General features: G+C 34.7%; 2 protein-coding genes across 3 annotated transcripts in view; one reads left to right on the top strand and one right to left on the bottom strand.

Annotated features, from left to right (window-relative positions):
• Positions 1-1,015: 1,015 nt before the first annotated feature.
• LOC110111838 (bidirectional sugar transporter SWEET14) lies at positions 1,016-2,875 on the top strand. The gene is made up of 6 exons (XM_020843870.2): positions 1,016-1,070; positions 1,570-1,606; positions 1,714-1,924; positions 2,178-2,342; positions 2,446-2,565; positions 2,648-2,875. The coding sequence occupies exons 1-6, from the start codon at positions 1,016-1,018 to the stop codon at positions 2,873-2,875; spliced, it is 816 nt and encodes a 271-aa protein (XP_020699529.1).
• Positions 2,876-5,422: 2,547 nt separating this feature from the next.
• LOC110111811 (mitochondrial import inner membrane translocase subunit TIM8) overlaps positions 5,423-16,354 on the bottom strand; it is a 28,378-nt gene continuing 17,446 nt past the window's right edge. For both annotated transcript variants that reach the window (XM_028695083.1, XM_020843830.2), the window contains one exon: positions 5,423-5,800. In XM_028695083.1, coding sequence (XP_028550916.1) covers positions 5,612-5,800 — 189 coding nt within the window. In that variant the 3' untranslated portion in view covers positions 5,423-5,611. The remainder of the gene's footprint in view (positions 5,801-16,354) is intronic.

Genomic DNA, 16,354 nt, shown 5'->3' with positions numbered 1-16,354 from the left:
TCCTATCGTTCTTAACATAAGTCAAATCTAATACATCTACCAATAATGGTGGAACTGACAATGTAAGAGAGAAAAATTTGGGAGTAGGTTTCATGGTTTGGTTTGTGAATCAACTGATCATCAAGTACATGATCTTAGAAGATTTACAATGGAGTATAAAAATTTTGAATACCTTTGTTGATTTTTTCTATAATTTTATTAAATTCAATAGATTTATTTATTTTTGATCAATTCTATACTTTAGAAAAAACCCTTAATTATGATAATTTTAATAGATTTCAATTGATCAATATAAATCATAATAAAATTAAATTATTGCATGAGTCTCAATTATCATATGTAGCATAATTGTAGCGGTTAAAACTTTTGTAATATAGTAGAATTATAGTTGTTAAAATCGTTGCTAAAACCTACATCTAAGGCAACAGTTTGAATAGCCATGCAGAAGTTATTTGCAGCGATAACAAATACGGTGGATGTGCAGCGGTTTTATATCCGCTGCAAATGAAATAATAAGTGTTTTTGCTACAATTGTAGGGCAGAAAAAGCGTTTCGAAAGCCTTTTTTCATAATAGTGATAGTTAATTAGGACACTACTATATAATCAATCAAATATTAAAGGATAGGCATATAAATTTTTCATTTACATCTATATATGATGAACTTTGTCAATATGCCTTAAGTAAATTTTAAATAATTGGTTTTATGATTCCTTCCATAAAAATAATAATTTTCAGTTTTAGCATGCTTGGTGGAAGGTATCAACCCCATGCCTCCAAATCAGCATGGTCCAGCCCCAAACCCCCTCAACTCCCTATATATAAGAGAAGGTTCTTCCTCATAGTGATACAACCCAAGTTAGTTTGATTTTCTTCCAAGTTTGAAGAAGAAGAATTAAGAAGCAGCAAAGGAGTTATTTCCTTTTTCTGCAATCCCATCATCATCATCTTCTTCTTCTCTTCTTCTTCTTCATCATCATCATCTTCTTCTTCTTCTTCTTCTTCTTCCTTTTGAAATGGCTGGAGGCTTATCTTTGGATCATCCTTGGGCATTTGCCTTTGGCATCTTAGGTACTACTATAATAATCATGAAGGCCCTCATTTCTCTTTCGCTCTCATAATTACTTAGCTCTCCTTCTCCTTCCTTTGATCTTCCTATGCATGCATGGCACTTTTAAATTTTATTTCTCTTCCATATTGTGAATTGGATGCTTTCATATATCTATTTATATATATGAAATAAATTTCTGCAATTAATTAACTATTACATGCTCGTAACGGCAAGTTAGAGAGAGAAGAAATTATTCTGTGCAGATGTCGAACGCAGCTCTACATTCGAAGACCAATCAGAATGAGTCACATCAGCAATATCTAGCCGCGGTACCGACATGGCTCATTCTGATTGGTCTCCAAACGGGATTCAGCGTCGGCACAAAATAATTGAGTGAGAAAGAGAGAGAGAGTTTAGTCTCCTTGTCATAATGAATAGTAAATCTCCCATTATTGTTGTCAAATTAACATTCTTTTCAAACTAATTAATTCCATTTTATGTTGAATTAATCCATTACAGGCAATGCCGTCTCTTTCATGGTTTACCTCGCTCCACTGTAAGAATATTTTCAGATTAATAATATTTTACATGTAATTTTAGTATATTACTAATTTAATTTTATATACAGAAGTAATTTTTTTGGCTTTAAAAAATGAATTGCAGGCCAACATTTTATCGAATTTATCGAAAGAAATCAACGGAAGGGTTCAAATCTGAGCCTTATGTGGTGGCTCTGTTCAGTGCAATGCTTTGGATATTTTATGCTTTAATCAAAAAAGATGCTTATCTCCTAATTACCATCAACTCCTTTGGCTGTGTCATTGAAACCATTTACACCCTCATGTTTCTCCTTTATGCCTCTAAGAAAGCTCGGGTAACTCTCTCTCTCTCTCTCTCTAGTGAAATTATTTTTGTGCGGATGACGAAAATCCATCCAAAGACCAACCAGAATGCGCCATGTCACCCTCTGCTCTGTACTGCTCGGTACAGAGCTTAGTACCGCTGATGTTGCACATTCTTATTGGTCTTTAAACAGTGAACTGCGTTCGATGTCCGCACAGAATAATCTCTCCTCTCCTCTATTTAACATGCAAATATTCAAAATTTTTAATGAAAATTACGTACAGGTACACACATTCAAGATGATCATGTTGTTGAACGTAGGGTTATCATCTCTGATAGTTCTATGCATTCTTCTCCTGATCTCTAATGGCTCACTTCGCCTTCAAGTGCTTGGATGGATCTGCGTAGCTTTCTCAGTCATCGTCTTTGTTGCTCCATTAAGCATAATTGTATGTGTATATCATAATTAAGAGCATAATTAAGCAAGAACTTCCTTAATTACTATCATCTTGACTAATTACTTGCCATTTATTTATCTTTTATACAATCCAGAGGCAGGTTATACGTACCAAAAGTGTGGAGTTCATGCCATTCAATCTCTCATTCTTCCTCACATTAAGCGCAGTGGTTTGGTTCTCCTTTGGCCTCTGCTCCAGAGACATCTACGTTGCAGTAACTACTGATTATCTTAACCATTTATTTAGCTTAATACATTAATTACCTTGTTAATTACTCACTAAACATGTTTATCCAGCTTCCAAATATATTAGGATTCGCATTTGGTGCGGTTCAAATGTTGCTTTACATTATCTACAAGGACACAAAGGTTCCAAAGAGCTTGGAAACTGAAGGGAAGCTCAGTTCGGTAGAGATTATTGTCGCCAATGATACAGAAGTTAAGAAAACGAGTAAAGATGAGATAGAAAGGGCGAGAGAGGAAGACAAAGCTAATAATATGGGCGTTGAGAAGAGTCGAGTTTGAGAAAGCTAAAGTGTTTGGAGTGGAGGAATTTGAATGTATATTTAAGCTAGTTTTCATTGCAAAGGGTGGATGAGCACTAATGGCTTTCACTTGCTAGTTTCAATAATGTGATTGTTAGGGAGGAGAGGGTAATGCATGCCTTCACTCTTCCTAAGAATTTACTCTAATTCTAATGTAGTAGTTTAGTTTAAGTGTGTATTTAGGTGTTTTTAGCCTTTAATTGTTAATGGAAGTGTAGTTTTTGATTATTGAAAGGAATCATATGTGTTAAGATAATATGATTATATATAGTAGAAGAAATCCTAGTTATTTATAGGTAGATCATATATGATGATGTTGATTGATACATTTTTAGATATGGGTGTGAGTGAGTTAAGTTGATTTGTGAGCTAACTCGAGCTCGACTCGACATGTGCTCATAAGCCGAGCTTATTGAGCTAATGAGCCATGTTTGAGCCAACCTTAACTCGACTTGTTAGGTCAAGAGCTGACTCATTATAAAAAAAATCACTTAATATATATTAACATTGAAGATTTTTTAAGTATAAAATTATTAAAAATATTAAATATGCGTTGTGTGTGTGAGTTTGCCTTAAATGGCCTAAATGTCCCAAAAAAAAAAAAAGTACACCCCTATTTTTAGTATGCAATATGCAATAATTTAGCTTGAAGTGGAAACATCCATTCAACAAGATTGAATCAGCAGCTTTTGTTTTAACAAGTAAAAACATAAACGTTAATTAAGTTAATTTTAGAGCAGTCAGCAGTAATGCTTAATTTAATGATAGATCAGCCGTTTGTTAGTGAGCAGTTAATAACTTTTATTTTTTTTTTATTAAATCCAACGCAACCGAACTCCATTTCATAGCACCAAAAAGAATATTATGGGTATATATATTCTTTCTCCAACAAACAAACAAACAAAAAGATGTTTGCGGCGAGTGCGACGTCAATATTAACATCGCATTGTTCACATCGAAAAAATTACATATTTTCACGTTCGATTGGAGCAGCTCGTGGGCAACAAATGCTAGTTTAACGTTCGGTTAGAATTCATAACTAATGAACTCATAGAAGACAAGTTCTTCACAAATAAGAGTGAGCTGCAAAGAGCAACATGACTGATCATTGATTCATTTTATGTATGATAGTTGTTTAAAAGCTAAAACGTTGAGTTTATTATATCATTATTTTGTATTATTTTACATTATTACACTAAATCTTGATATCAATAGACATTTTATTTAATTTTAAAATTAAAGATTGACCTATAAAATTTTGACTTGGATAGAAATCTTTGAGCCATCATGACTTGAATTGAAGTTGAACTAAGTCGAGCTGGTCCGATATTGAGCTTAGGGGTGTAAGTGAGTTGAACAAGCTCACGAGTGAAATTTATTGAGCCACAAGTTCAAGTCGAGCCAATATCGAGCATATATATTAAACAAACTCGCGCTCAATCTGACTCGCCTCGTAACCTGATTAAGCTGCTCGATTAAGTCAAATACATTTAAAAATGAATTTAATTAACATTATAAAATATAGTTAAACCTTGTTAAATAAATTCTATATTAAAAATATATAATTTAAAATTAAAAAATCAAGCTCAACAATGGAGTCCAACTCAAGCTATCCAAATAAGCTCGAACAATTGAACCGAACTTGAGCCTATAATTTTTTAATAAGCCAAGCTCAAGTTCAATAACAACTAAAACAACTTGGCTCAATTAGGCAAATATCCGACCATACTAGATTCATTTACTCCCCTAATTGAGCTAACTTTAGGCTGGATCAATGTGCACAAGAATGTATGAATATTATAAAAAAGAAGGAAATAAAGCTAATGTAAGCTAGCAAAATTAGAGTTAAAACATCAACAAATGAGGTAAGATAAAGTCAAAGAAAGAAATTTTCAAATATACAAAAATTATTCTTTAGGGAAAACTATATAGTAGCATCACCTCCATCAAACATAGACAAAGAATCAAAATAATATAACCCTCACCATCAATAAGGCAGTAATTTTTAGAACTACAAACAGCTAGTCGGCTAGTCCTTATCTCAACAGATAGATCATCATAGTAAAGCTAGGATGAGAACTATCTACATAGACTCCGCATGAGGAGAAATTATTCTGTGGACATCAAACGCAGTTCACCGTCCAGAGACCAACCAGAATGCGCCATATTAGCGGTACCGAGCGTAGTACCGAGCCGCAGTACCGAACTGGGGTGATGTGGTGCATTATGGTTGATCTCTGAACAACGCTCAGCGTCTGCACAGAATAACTTGCCGTATTAGAGGTCACAAGATTATTTTTGGCATCTCGATAAGATTATTTTCCCTACATTAATTTATTTTACAAATCATTACCGCACTTCTATTTAGTTGCAAATTTTGTTGTTGTTCATAATAAGTTCTATGATGAAGAATTTTTCTACAACCAAATCTAGAAGAATATGATAGCAATAAGAGAGCTATTTTCAAATTTATAATTTCATAATCATTTTTAAGACAGTTATGGTCACTCCAAATTGCACAAAAACAGAAGATCACAGTAAGAAACTGATAATAATGCAAAACATAAGTAATTTCAGCGAAACAGAAAGGATTTTCTTCAATGAAACCGAAGAAAAACAGAGTCCAAGTAACTTACCAAGGAAAAAAGAAGCGTCTCAACCTAGTTATATGGTGCAGATTGAAGATTGAAACTAAAAAACAAGATAGTGATTTTCTTCACTGCATGGACTGGAAGCGTTTCATGATGATTATGCTCATATCCATATACCGCTGAGCACAATTGGTGAGGCAGGAGGTCTCACCAGAGCTGAATTTGCTTCCAGGAGTGCCTGTAATGCATTTGTCCCAGCACACATTTGTCAGTTTTCCGACCATCTCACTGATCATAGCTTTCTGCTTCTCTTGCTGCAAGAAAAACCAGAGATTTAGGTGAGTTTAAGGCTTTGTTTGAGACGACTTTCTTGCTGCTTCTTAAAGCGGTTTTTTAGTATAAAATTTTTAATTTTTTTAATAGAAAGCAGTTTTAAGAAGCAGAAGAAAGCTGTCCCAAATGAAGCCTAAGTTATTCAACATAGTCTAATTCCAAATAAAGAAGTTAATCATCTAATTGCAAACATAAAACATCATTAGCATCAATTATTAATCATATTCCAACAATTTGGGAGTGGATATATCTTGTTCTTTAGTGTTGTTTGGGATGGTTAGTCTATTTTATGCTAAAAAATGCCACTTAATTTCATCTTCCTATCAAATTTGTGTATTTAATTCTGACATGGCAATTACTTTATTAGGAAATATTGAGATGTACAAGTTTTGAAAATAAAATTGCAAATGAACTCCAACTGTTTTAAATTGTTGATCACAGTTTTAGGCTAGTGTGATGGCAATAGTCATGAAGTACAAGAATCAAGGCAAGTCAAAGCAAGAAAGATAAGGCACCAAAACCGTCGAAGGAAAGACTCAATTCTTGAAGAACAAAAAGATGAGCAAAAAATGTAATGCTCCAAAACTTACTTTGACCTTTTAAGTCAAATGTTGCCAGAAATTATGAGATCAATGCAAAGCTACCTCATCATATTATAAAATATGATTGATAAAAATATGTGCGACTAAGTTAAAAATAATATCTATTTGCATTTGATTTCTCTAAATCAATAAATAGACTAAATTTTTTAAAATTAAACTTAAAATTATCATTAATTTTTTAAAGGGTTTAGAAAATATTAATATTTTTTAAAATTTAAAATTATTTGAAAATTATATTTTATAAATATTTAATTAAAAAATGATCAAATATCCTTACATTTAACACCATTAACTCCAACATTAGATGTTAGGATCAAAAAATCTCATTTTAAAAAATTGAGGGACCAAATTGATCCATCAAAAGAAAGAGACTATTTTGGTCCCTCACAAACAACTGAGGGACCAACAATGAGAACTATTATCTGCATTCGTGCATCAAAAATCTGCTGGATCAATTAAGAATCCAACAAACATATTCACCAAGTTGGACCTCTATACTATCAGGTGAACATTAATGAGATGGATGCATGATCGATACTTTTCGAAACTAAAAAGAGTTGTATCAATTGTTGGTTATGTAATTCAAACTTTGCAATGCCCCAACTACATTCATAAGATTAATGAATGATGGTCTCTAATTATATACGTATGACTTTATTATCATCTATTTAAAAGATATCCTCTACTCTACAATAAAACATGGGAGGAGAACTTAGAGCATTTGCAAGAAGGCATCCCATTAGCTAGAATAACACAATCTCCATTGAACTAAAAGAAAAGTGAATTATCAAAAAGTGTCTGTTCTACATAGGATTTGAGGTGGGAAAAAATGTGATGAAGATTGATCCTAAAAAGGCAAAAATTATCGAGTGGCCCAGAGCGTAGATGTCTTAGATGGTTTGGTCACATAAAACGGCGGCCTTCCAATGACCCAGTTAGGAGAGTAGATGTCTTAGATTTGACCTTTGTTAAGAAAGGTAGAGGTAGACCTAAAAAGACTTGGTTAGAAAATATCAAAAATGACCTTTCTTTATTAGATCTAAATGAGAACTTAACTGTTAAAGGACACAATGAAGAAAAATGATTCATGTAGCAAACCCCATTTAGTGGGATGAAAGATTGATATTGTTGTTGTAGCGGCCCAGAGCATAGGCAGTGACTAATGCAAACAGTTACATGGGAGCCTATCAATACATCTAAGTTCATTTGCCATTTTTTCCTTAATATGAGTAGCACCGAAAGAACCACTTTCCAGACAAATATTAAAGCACTTTGAGAAGGAAACTCATTCAGATTTAGCACTAAGAAATGGCCTACTCCACAAAGGAGCATAATTGTGCAGACTGGATTATGCACCTAACGTCTAATGAATGTGAAAGGTGCACACATTTGAGGCGATACAATGTGGTTGTACATTTTGGGGTGCAAAAGGCATTACAAAACCTACAACGATATTTTTATCGACCAAACATGCAACAAGAACTAAGTATACCAGAAGAATCATATATTGTAGTACCGTAAAAAATTTTAAAAACAATAGTGTATATATATATATAGAGAGAGAGAGAGATAGATATATATATATATATTGTAGTACCGCCAAAACTTCAAATAGGAACTGAATATACATGTCATTGCACATACTAAAACTCTCATGGGAAAGCATTTCCATGGATTTCTATGAAGTTTTCCCCCAAAAAATAAAAAAAGGCCCATGACTACCCCCTTATATTGATGCTTGAAGCGAAAAATAGGGTAAATCCTCCAAAAACCATTCAACCTAAGAACCCCTTGAGCAGCAACACCTTCAAGGTTCAAAAGGGAATGAAAGTAACTACAACTTCACATCCACTTTGTTCTTGGATAAGAATAAAAGCACTGTTACGCTAGAAATAAAAAACACAAAAGAGAAAAAAAAAAAGAAGACTAGTATAATAAAAGAGAAGATTTATTCACTAATCACTAATAATAATTATCTGTCTTCAATACAAGAGTGAAGGGTATATTTATAGCCAAACTCCTTACGATAAATGTGTAAATAAATAATTATTAAAATACACCTCTTAACAAGAAACTAAACTGAAAGTGAAACAAACTAATAGTAAATAAAAGAACCAACACAACAATCTTCATCTTGATTGCAAGAGATAAGCAAACAAAATAGAGACTTCTCTCTCAACACCCGCAATAAATCCGAGCAATGCTGAAATTTTGAGAAAATTAGAGCCTTTGTCATCATATCTGATGCATATTGTCATTTGATGAGATCTTCACACTACCACAATCTCATCACCAAATACTTCCTCAATGAAATGAAACTTCACATCTATGTAATTGATCCTTTCATGATACATGCAAATTTTAGCGAGGAATACACCGCTTTGATTATCACAAAACACAGGCACAAGAGCGAATATGACTAAATTAGTAATTCAGAAATCAATCCTTCAAACATATGGCTTCTTTTAAGGTTTTAATGAAAATATAGAACTTAGCTTTAGTTATAAATAAGGCCACAACTGGTTGCAAAGTAGCCTTCCAAAATAATATTTCCAAACACCTTAGTAACGTAACCTATAAAAAATCTTCAAGTATCAATAAAGCTAGGAAATTTTGACTCTGCATACCCTGTAATCACTTCATTTACTGAATTCAATTTTTCATACCTCAATTCCAAAGCACTGGTTTCATTTAAACCAGCACCCATTTTGTAGCTTTCCCATAATGTCTCCATTGATAAAAAATAAAACCTAATACATAATGCCAAGTGAATAAGCCAAATATTGCATACAATAAATCAGAGCATACATGATACTAATCTTAATATTTTAATAGGAAGCCTTCTTCATATATGATCTTTCCTTATCATAACTTGGTGGTTGATCCTTACTCAACTTAAAATGTTGTGCTAGAGGTCGAACTGGTTTAGAAGCTGTCATACCAAACCTATCAATAATCTTCTTGATGTATATTCCTTATAAGAATAACAAGCATTATTTTTTATATCTCTATGATCTCCACTCCAAGAATTTTCTTGGCATACCAAGTTATTTTTTAGAACTTCATCTAAAGAAAAGCCTTCAATCTTGTGATTTCTTTTGAAACAATTATTGCAAGTGATATATCATCAATTGAGAGTAAAAGATCGATAGTATCACTAATCTTTTAATATTTCATATACACATAAGAATCATAATTGCAATGAGTGAAGCCGATATCAAGCATGCATTAGTTAAATCTTTTTTACAATATTCTTGGAGATTCTTTAAACTCATACAATGATCTTTTTGGTAGACATCAAAATTAGTTTCAATTTTAGTAAAACCTTTAGGTTGATACAAGTAAACAGCCTCCTTCATGCAGGAATAATGTTTTAAAATTCATTTGCTAAGATGCATGTAAAATTGTCCTACCATAACAAGAAGCATATGTCTAGATGTATGCTTCATAATTCAATTTACACCTCTTTCTTGTGTAAAACCCTTTTTTTGTAAGCCTAGCTTTAAATCATAGCTTTTCTACTTAAAGAATTACATCATTCTTCTCGTCTGACCATTTATAGCTAGCAAACATCATGTTTTTTAGTTTATATATCAAATCCCAAATGTTATTCTTCTTGCAAGAGATCGGCTCTTCATTCATTATTTATTGCCCTTTTTTTGCACTTTTCATGGCCTCTTTATAAGAACTTTGATCTTCATCTAATGAAAAACCATCCACAAATTCATAAGAAATAACATTAACTTGTGCATACCTTGATAGCCCTCAAACCATATGCATAGGTTTTCCCTTCGCCAAACCAAATGCTCTTATTTTTGTTTCATCAATAGTTAGGTCCACAATTGACTTTTGATCAATATTTTCAAGAATTTCAAAATTCGGGCTGCCCCAGTAAAGTTGCAATCTCCAATTTAGATTAACTATATTGTTTTGAGCCATAGTTCAAAATTAAATCTAACAATTGTTTCTCAATAAAGTCCTCTCTATTGACCAACATTTAAAATGCCTGCCAAGATATCCAATTAAATACATTTCAAAGCTCTTGAATCTAATTTGTTCCTCTTAATGTGAGCATAAGCAATGCAGTCAAATATCTTTTGCATGTTGGAGTCATATGGATGACCACTGCACCTTTCTTCTGGGGCCCTGAACATGTTTATCGAATAGATAGTTATATTGATTGTCTCCATTTTGAATGTCTTTAGTAGACCTAAATTATTCAATATGCATCTTACCCGTAGAAAAATGAGATCCTATACAACATTCAGCTAAGTAGTTTATTGAGACGTTAACCTGATTGTGAGATGTGTTTCACTCCTCGCTCCTTATAATACTTATTGAATAGAAAAAAACACAGCTCAAAGTCGTTGTCTGTTCTAAACTTCTTGACATTCTTTTCTATTCGAATTTCAACCGAAGTCATACATTCTTTCACTTTCTCAAAGGCTTTTATTTTTCAATTTCAAGAAATATAACCACAATTTTCTTGAATGGTCATCAATAAAAGACATAAAATGCATTGCTCCATCATTTGATTGACTTCATATAGGGCCCTTAGATCTGAATGCACATAATCTAAAATTTCTTTAGATTTAAGCTTTGAAGTAATAAAATTCATTTTTTAGATTTTCCCAATTAGGAATTCACAAAAATTCAAATCCATAAATGATGTAAAACAATGTGATGAAACAAGAATTGCTTGTACAAAATTAATAAATTGTGAACTTGGCGTAGTTAAGCATAAACGAATGCGTTTCAAGATAGATCTTTAGAAACTTCCACATAATAACTAAGTAACGACAATTGATTACAATTAAGAGCAATAGGAGACTTGCAAAATTTCATCATCAAATAAAGAGTAGAGCGAATGGCACGTAACAAAATCCACAGGTTAAAATCTAGATCATTCACCTCGGGATCCCTCACTAACACTCTTGATATCGCTCGGCTTAGCGGAGGAAGATTGCAAACAAGCTTAGGGATGCCACTAGTAGACACGTGATGTCAAGGGGGCTAGTCGCCGAGGAAGGAGCCGGAGTTGGAGACACGGGGAGTCGTCCGGTGATCTTCCACTCTTCAATAAGTAAATGTTTGTCAAGGACGTCCGCTAAGTGAGGAAGGATACGGTCAATGTATTCCTTGACGGTGTTCTCGTCTCCGAATCAGGGGTCCAAGAAGGGTGACCGGATGACGTCGATCTCCCCGCGAGAATTGAGAATAAGTCCATGATCAACTTCCGGATCCGCCACGCATCCTTGCCGAGAGAGATGAGGGAGCACCAATGGAGAGAAGAGGGAGAGGAGGTGGCGGGTGGATGGGATGATGTTGGGCCGGCTTGAGGAAGAGGAGGGGAGCGGCAAGGTTGGAGAAGCACTTAGGGGAAATTTTAGAAATCTGAAATTAAATTCAGGTTTAAGTGAATTTGGAGGGAATTAATTTTAAATTCAAATTAATCCATTAAAGGCTAGGGGCGGCAAGGGAGGAGGGGATCGGGGGCTGATTTAGTGGGGAATTTGGATTAAATTGGGAGAGAGAAAAAGCCCATTAAAGGGGTCGGCCAAATAGGGAGAGGGGGGAGGGGATTTGTCATAATTAGGTGGGCCCCAAGGTTTAAGTAACTAATTCAAATCAAATCTGAATTTTATTTCAGATTTTGATTTAAACATGAGGTTTCCTATCTTGGAGTTAGGCGTTAGGAAAGAATTTGAATTTGATTAATTAATTGAATTCAAATTGGAATCTTCCAAAATAGCTAGGAATTTAAATATGAAAGAAATTGAATTAATTTGAATTGGGAATTCAAATTGGATGGCAAGGGGGGCGGTGGTGGGTTGGTGGACGGACAGATGGAGGGTGGCGGATGGTAGGCCGGCGGGGTGGGGAGGTGGCCGGCGGCTTGTTGGTTGAGCTGGCCGGCGGTTTGGGCGGTCAAGGGGCCGGCGGGTTTGGAAGGTCTAGGGAAGGGAGGCTTGGTTTGGGAAGGGGAAAGTGGCGGGTGTAGGGGGATAGGAAAAAGAAGAGCCGCGAACCTCAGAATCCACTAAAGATTGACGGGTATTGCTTGATCCCTCGCTTAGGGCCTCTCCTCTCAAGAACTCACAAAGAGATCTAAAACAAAGAGCTAAAATTTCATTCAATAATCATCATCACATTACACAAGCAAGGGCCTCTATATATAGGCCCAAGAAATTAAAACAAGATACATATGTCTCTAGGGCTTACATAGGATGACCCTCTTAAGTAAGGGTAAAAAGAAAAAAATTCATAATAAAAATAAAAAAATTACAAATAACAAATTAATATAAGGTGGAATGATTCTCGGCCGTCGATCGTCGTCTCCTCCTTTGAAAATCTTCATGATCGGATGTCCGCATCATTCTCCCGAGGTGGAAAAGAGCTTGACTCCATCAAGTCCACACCCCGGGTAACCATGCTCTGATACCAAGCTAATGTAGAACGAAGGGGGGGGGGGTGATAAAAAAATTTAAATATCTAAAATTCAATTTCAAAAATCCCTTAATTAAGGGATTTGAATTTGAAATTCATATAAGATGGAGGGAAGGATAAATAAATAAATAAATAATTATTCCCATAATTGGATTTCTTGATAAGGAAGGAAATAATTAAAATAAGGGAGAGATGGGGCCGACCATATGGGGAGGGAGCAGAAATGTCCACATATAATGTACGTGAGTCATAGCATTAAATGTGATGGGGTAATTAAATTTGAAATTAATTTTAGATTTGAGAGATTTTAGGGGTTTCCTAAATGAGAGTTGGTTTAATTAGAAAGCTTTTGGAATTCAAATTATTTTGAATTTGAATTCAAATTCTTTCCAAATAATCAAGAGGCTAAATAAGGAAATAACTAATAGGGATTTAATTTGGGATCTAATGACAAGTAAGAGGGAGGCCGACGGTTAAGGAAGGATATAATGGGTGTAATTAATGGGAGGGGAATTGGGAGGGAATTTAAAACTTCATAAAACATGATTCTAAATTAGGAAAATGGTAATTAAATAAAATCTAATTTAAAATCAAATTAGACTTAAATTTAGGAACTTTTCTAATTTAGCTTAGTTAATTTTAGGAAAGTATTTGAAATTCAAATTTGAATTTCAAATATATTTAATTCTTACCCCAAATTAGGTAGGCTAATTTTGCTAGGTATTAATGATGATTGAAATCATCATTAAGAGGGAAAAGGGATGGGGGTGGCCGGCGGCTAAGAGGATGGGAGGAGATGGGGTGGCCGACTAAGAGGTGGTGGTGGAGTGATTTATGGCCGGCGGTTGATATGGATAGATTGGAGGAGGCTTGTGGCTTTGGAGGGGTTTGTGGTAGAATAGGTGGGTGGCAAGTGGGGAATTTTGGCCGGCGGTCAAGGGAGGAGGAGAAAAGGATTTAGGGAAAGAAATATACAACCGTGAGCCCAGACACATCCTGCAGCTGGGTAATAAGTTGCACTTCTCCAAGGGACTTCAAGCCACGAGCCCGGACCCATCCTGCGGCTGGTGGAAACTCTGATTCCCTCCCATAGGAATCTCACCCAAGTTCTCTCCAAAGAACACAAGTGCAAACAAAATTTCTTTTCTTAATAATTCATCACAGTACACAAGCAAGGGCCTCTATATCTAGGCCTAAGAAATTAAAACAAGACACATATGCCCTTAGGGCTTATATAGGACGACCCTCTTAAGTAAGGGTAAAAATGAAAAATTCATAATAAAAATAAAAATAACAAATTAAGATAAAGTGGAATGATCTCGGCTGTCGATCGTCGTCTCCTCCTTTGAAAATCTTCATGATCGGATGTCCGCATCAACAAACATCTTATTTCTAAAGAATCCATATTTAAAATTCTTCTAGTACTTTCAAGTTCACGTGTCATAATCTAGAATGCCATAATTTGGTTTATCAACAAATTTATAAGCATGCCACCCAATGCCTAAATCATAATTTGCTCAAAAAAGTATACACAAACCCATTCAATTGAATGCATCTCTTAATGATCAAAGAAACTGTGTATACCTCAAGCTTCCATCATCACATTTAAAATTGCATCCAAGTTTAATTAACCAAGAGAAATCAAATTTCTTCAGCTCAGGAGCATACCATGTATTCTTGAATAATATTTTCATGTCATCGTGAAATTTGAGTCAAATAGACCCTTAACCTTGAACTTTGTATGTTCTATTATTTCCAAGATAGATATTTCCACCTTTTTTCAAAGAGAGATTCAAATCAACTCTTATTTAGGCACAATAAGAGTACCTAGAGTCCAGGATCCATTCTTTACATGGATCTAAAACTGAGATTGATAACATATTGGCACAATCATAGCCTTCCTCGGGTGTCCCAGCATCAGCGCCTCTTACCATTTCTTGATTCATGTTCTTCCTCTTCGGGCTTTGTTTCTTGAAATAACCTTCTTATGAAAGAAAATATTTTCTTCTTGAATTTGACTTGGATCATAATAAAAAAATTAAAACTTGGACTTTGGTTCTAATATTTTGATCTAACACGCACAATAAGCCCATCATCATGACCAAAAATCCTTTCCCTAAAGCATAGTCTGAAAGAAATGTTCATTCCAACTTGGTAAGGAAATTGGGTGAATAATTGCTTAATCTTCATCATTCATTCTCTCACATGTTTTCAATTCAAGAATTATTAGATAAAAGTCATACATTTGCTTACTCAAGGGGTTTGAGTAATCCATTTGCAATATATAAAATTCTTATTGAGATTAAATGAATTCTTGAGATACGACGATTCTAAATCAACGACTTTTTTTTTATCTGCAACTTCTCGAAACACCTAGCTCCAAGACTTTGATAAATTATATTATAAATTTTATTCAAAACCTATTCGTGCAACCTTTCTTCTACTTTATGCATCACCTCCTCAAATAAAACCACATCCAAATCATGGTGTGCAAGGTATGCTTTTATTTTTAGTATACAAAAGTTGAAATCATTAAGACCAGTGAATTTATCAATAACCATCAGCATCTTCTTTCTTTCTACGTCTTGCTCATAATCTAAAGCTTATGGAGCTTTGATAACACTAGGTGAAACAACAACTATAGCTTCCAGAGAAGCCACATATTTTGTGCTTGGTCAAAACCTAGATTCACATATAGTAGAAAATCTAAGTACTTAAAATAGCTAAAGAAGATATGCACCTCCCATTGTTGATGCTTAAAGTCGAACCCTAAAAAATCCTCCAACAACCTTTCAAACAAAAACCTCTCAAGCAACATGATGAGGACATCGACAGATGCTACCGACATGTTTATCGACGGCCACGATTCAGCGCCTCTACTTCTGATTTAAATGTCATGATGTATTTCATTATTATTGTCTTTTATTTACTGTTTCCCATTTTACCCCTGTGGGGAGTTATGTCTTATTGTAGCCCAAGGGGCATTTGAGTACTTTTATTTCCGTATGTTTGAAGATCTATTTATAGGGGTCTCATGCTTTGTATTATGGTTAATGAATATTTGAATGAAATCTATGTTTTATTTTCTACTTCGTCTTGCATGAGTGCTTGAGAAGGAGGAGAGCTCAAGTGGAGCAATTCGCAAGGCCCACCAATCGTTGGAAGAGTCCTCGATTCGTGGTTAGATTGTCTTTATCTTCTCGCTCATTTTCATACCCATCTCCCTCCCCTCCTCCACATGAACAACCTTCCCCTCTCCATTGGCCGCCGCCCTTGGACATCCACCGCCGGCCCATCACCGGCTCCGGCCGACCACCCCACCGGCGCCCCACCTCAACCGTCCACCCCATCTCTCCCTCACACCCAATTTTGAAATTTGAAATTTCAAGTTTCAGATTCTTTCCAAATTTGGAAATTCCAAATTTGGAAAGTTTTCATGAGGGTTTTCTCATTTTCAAATTCATTTGATATTGGAGTTTTAATCGC

Source organism: Dendrobium catenatum, unplaced genomic scaffold, assembly GCF_001605985.2.
Source record: "Dendrobium catenatum unplaced genomic scaffold, ASM160598v2 fragScaff_scaffold_621, whole genome shotgun sequence".
Taxonomy (NCBI): domain Eukaryota; kingdom Viridiplantae; phylum Streptophyta; class Magnoliopsida; order Asparagales; family Orchidaceae; genus Dendrobium; species Dendrobium catenatum.
This window is presented reverse-complemented; position numbering and strand designations above follow the sequence as displayed.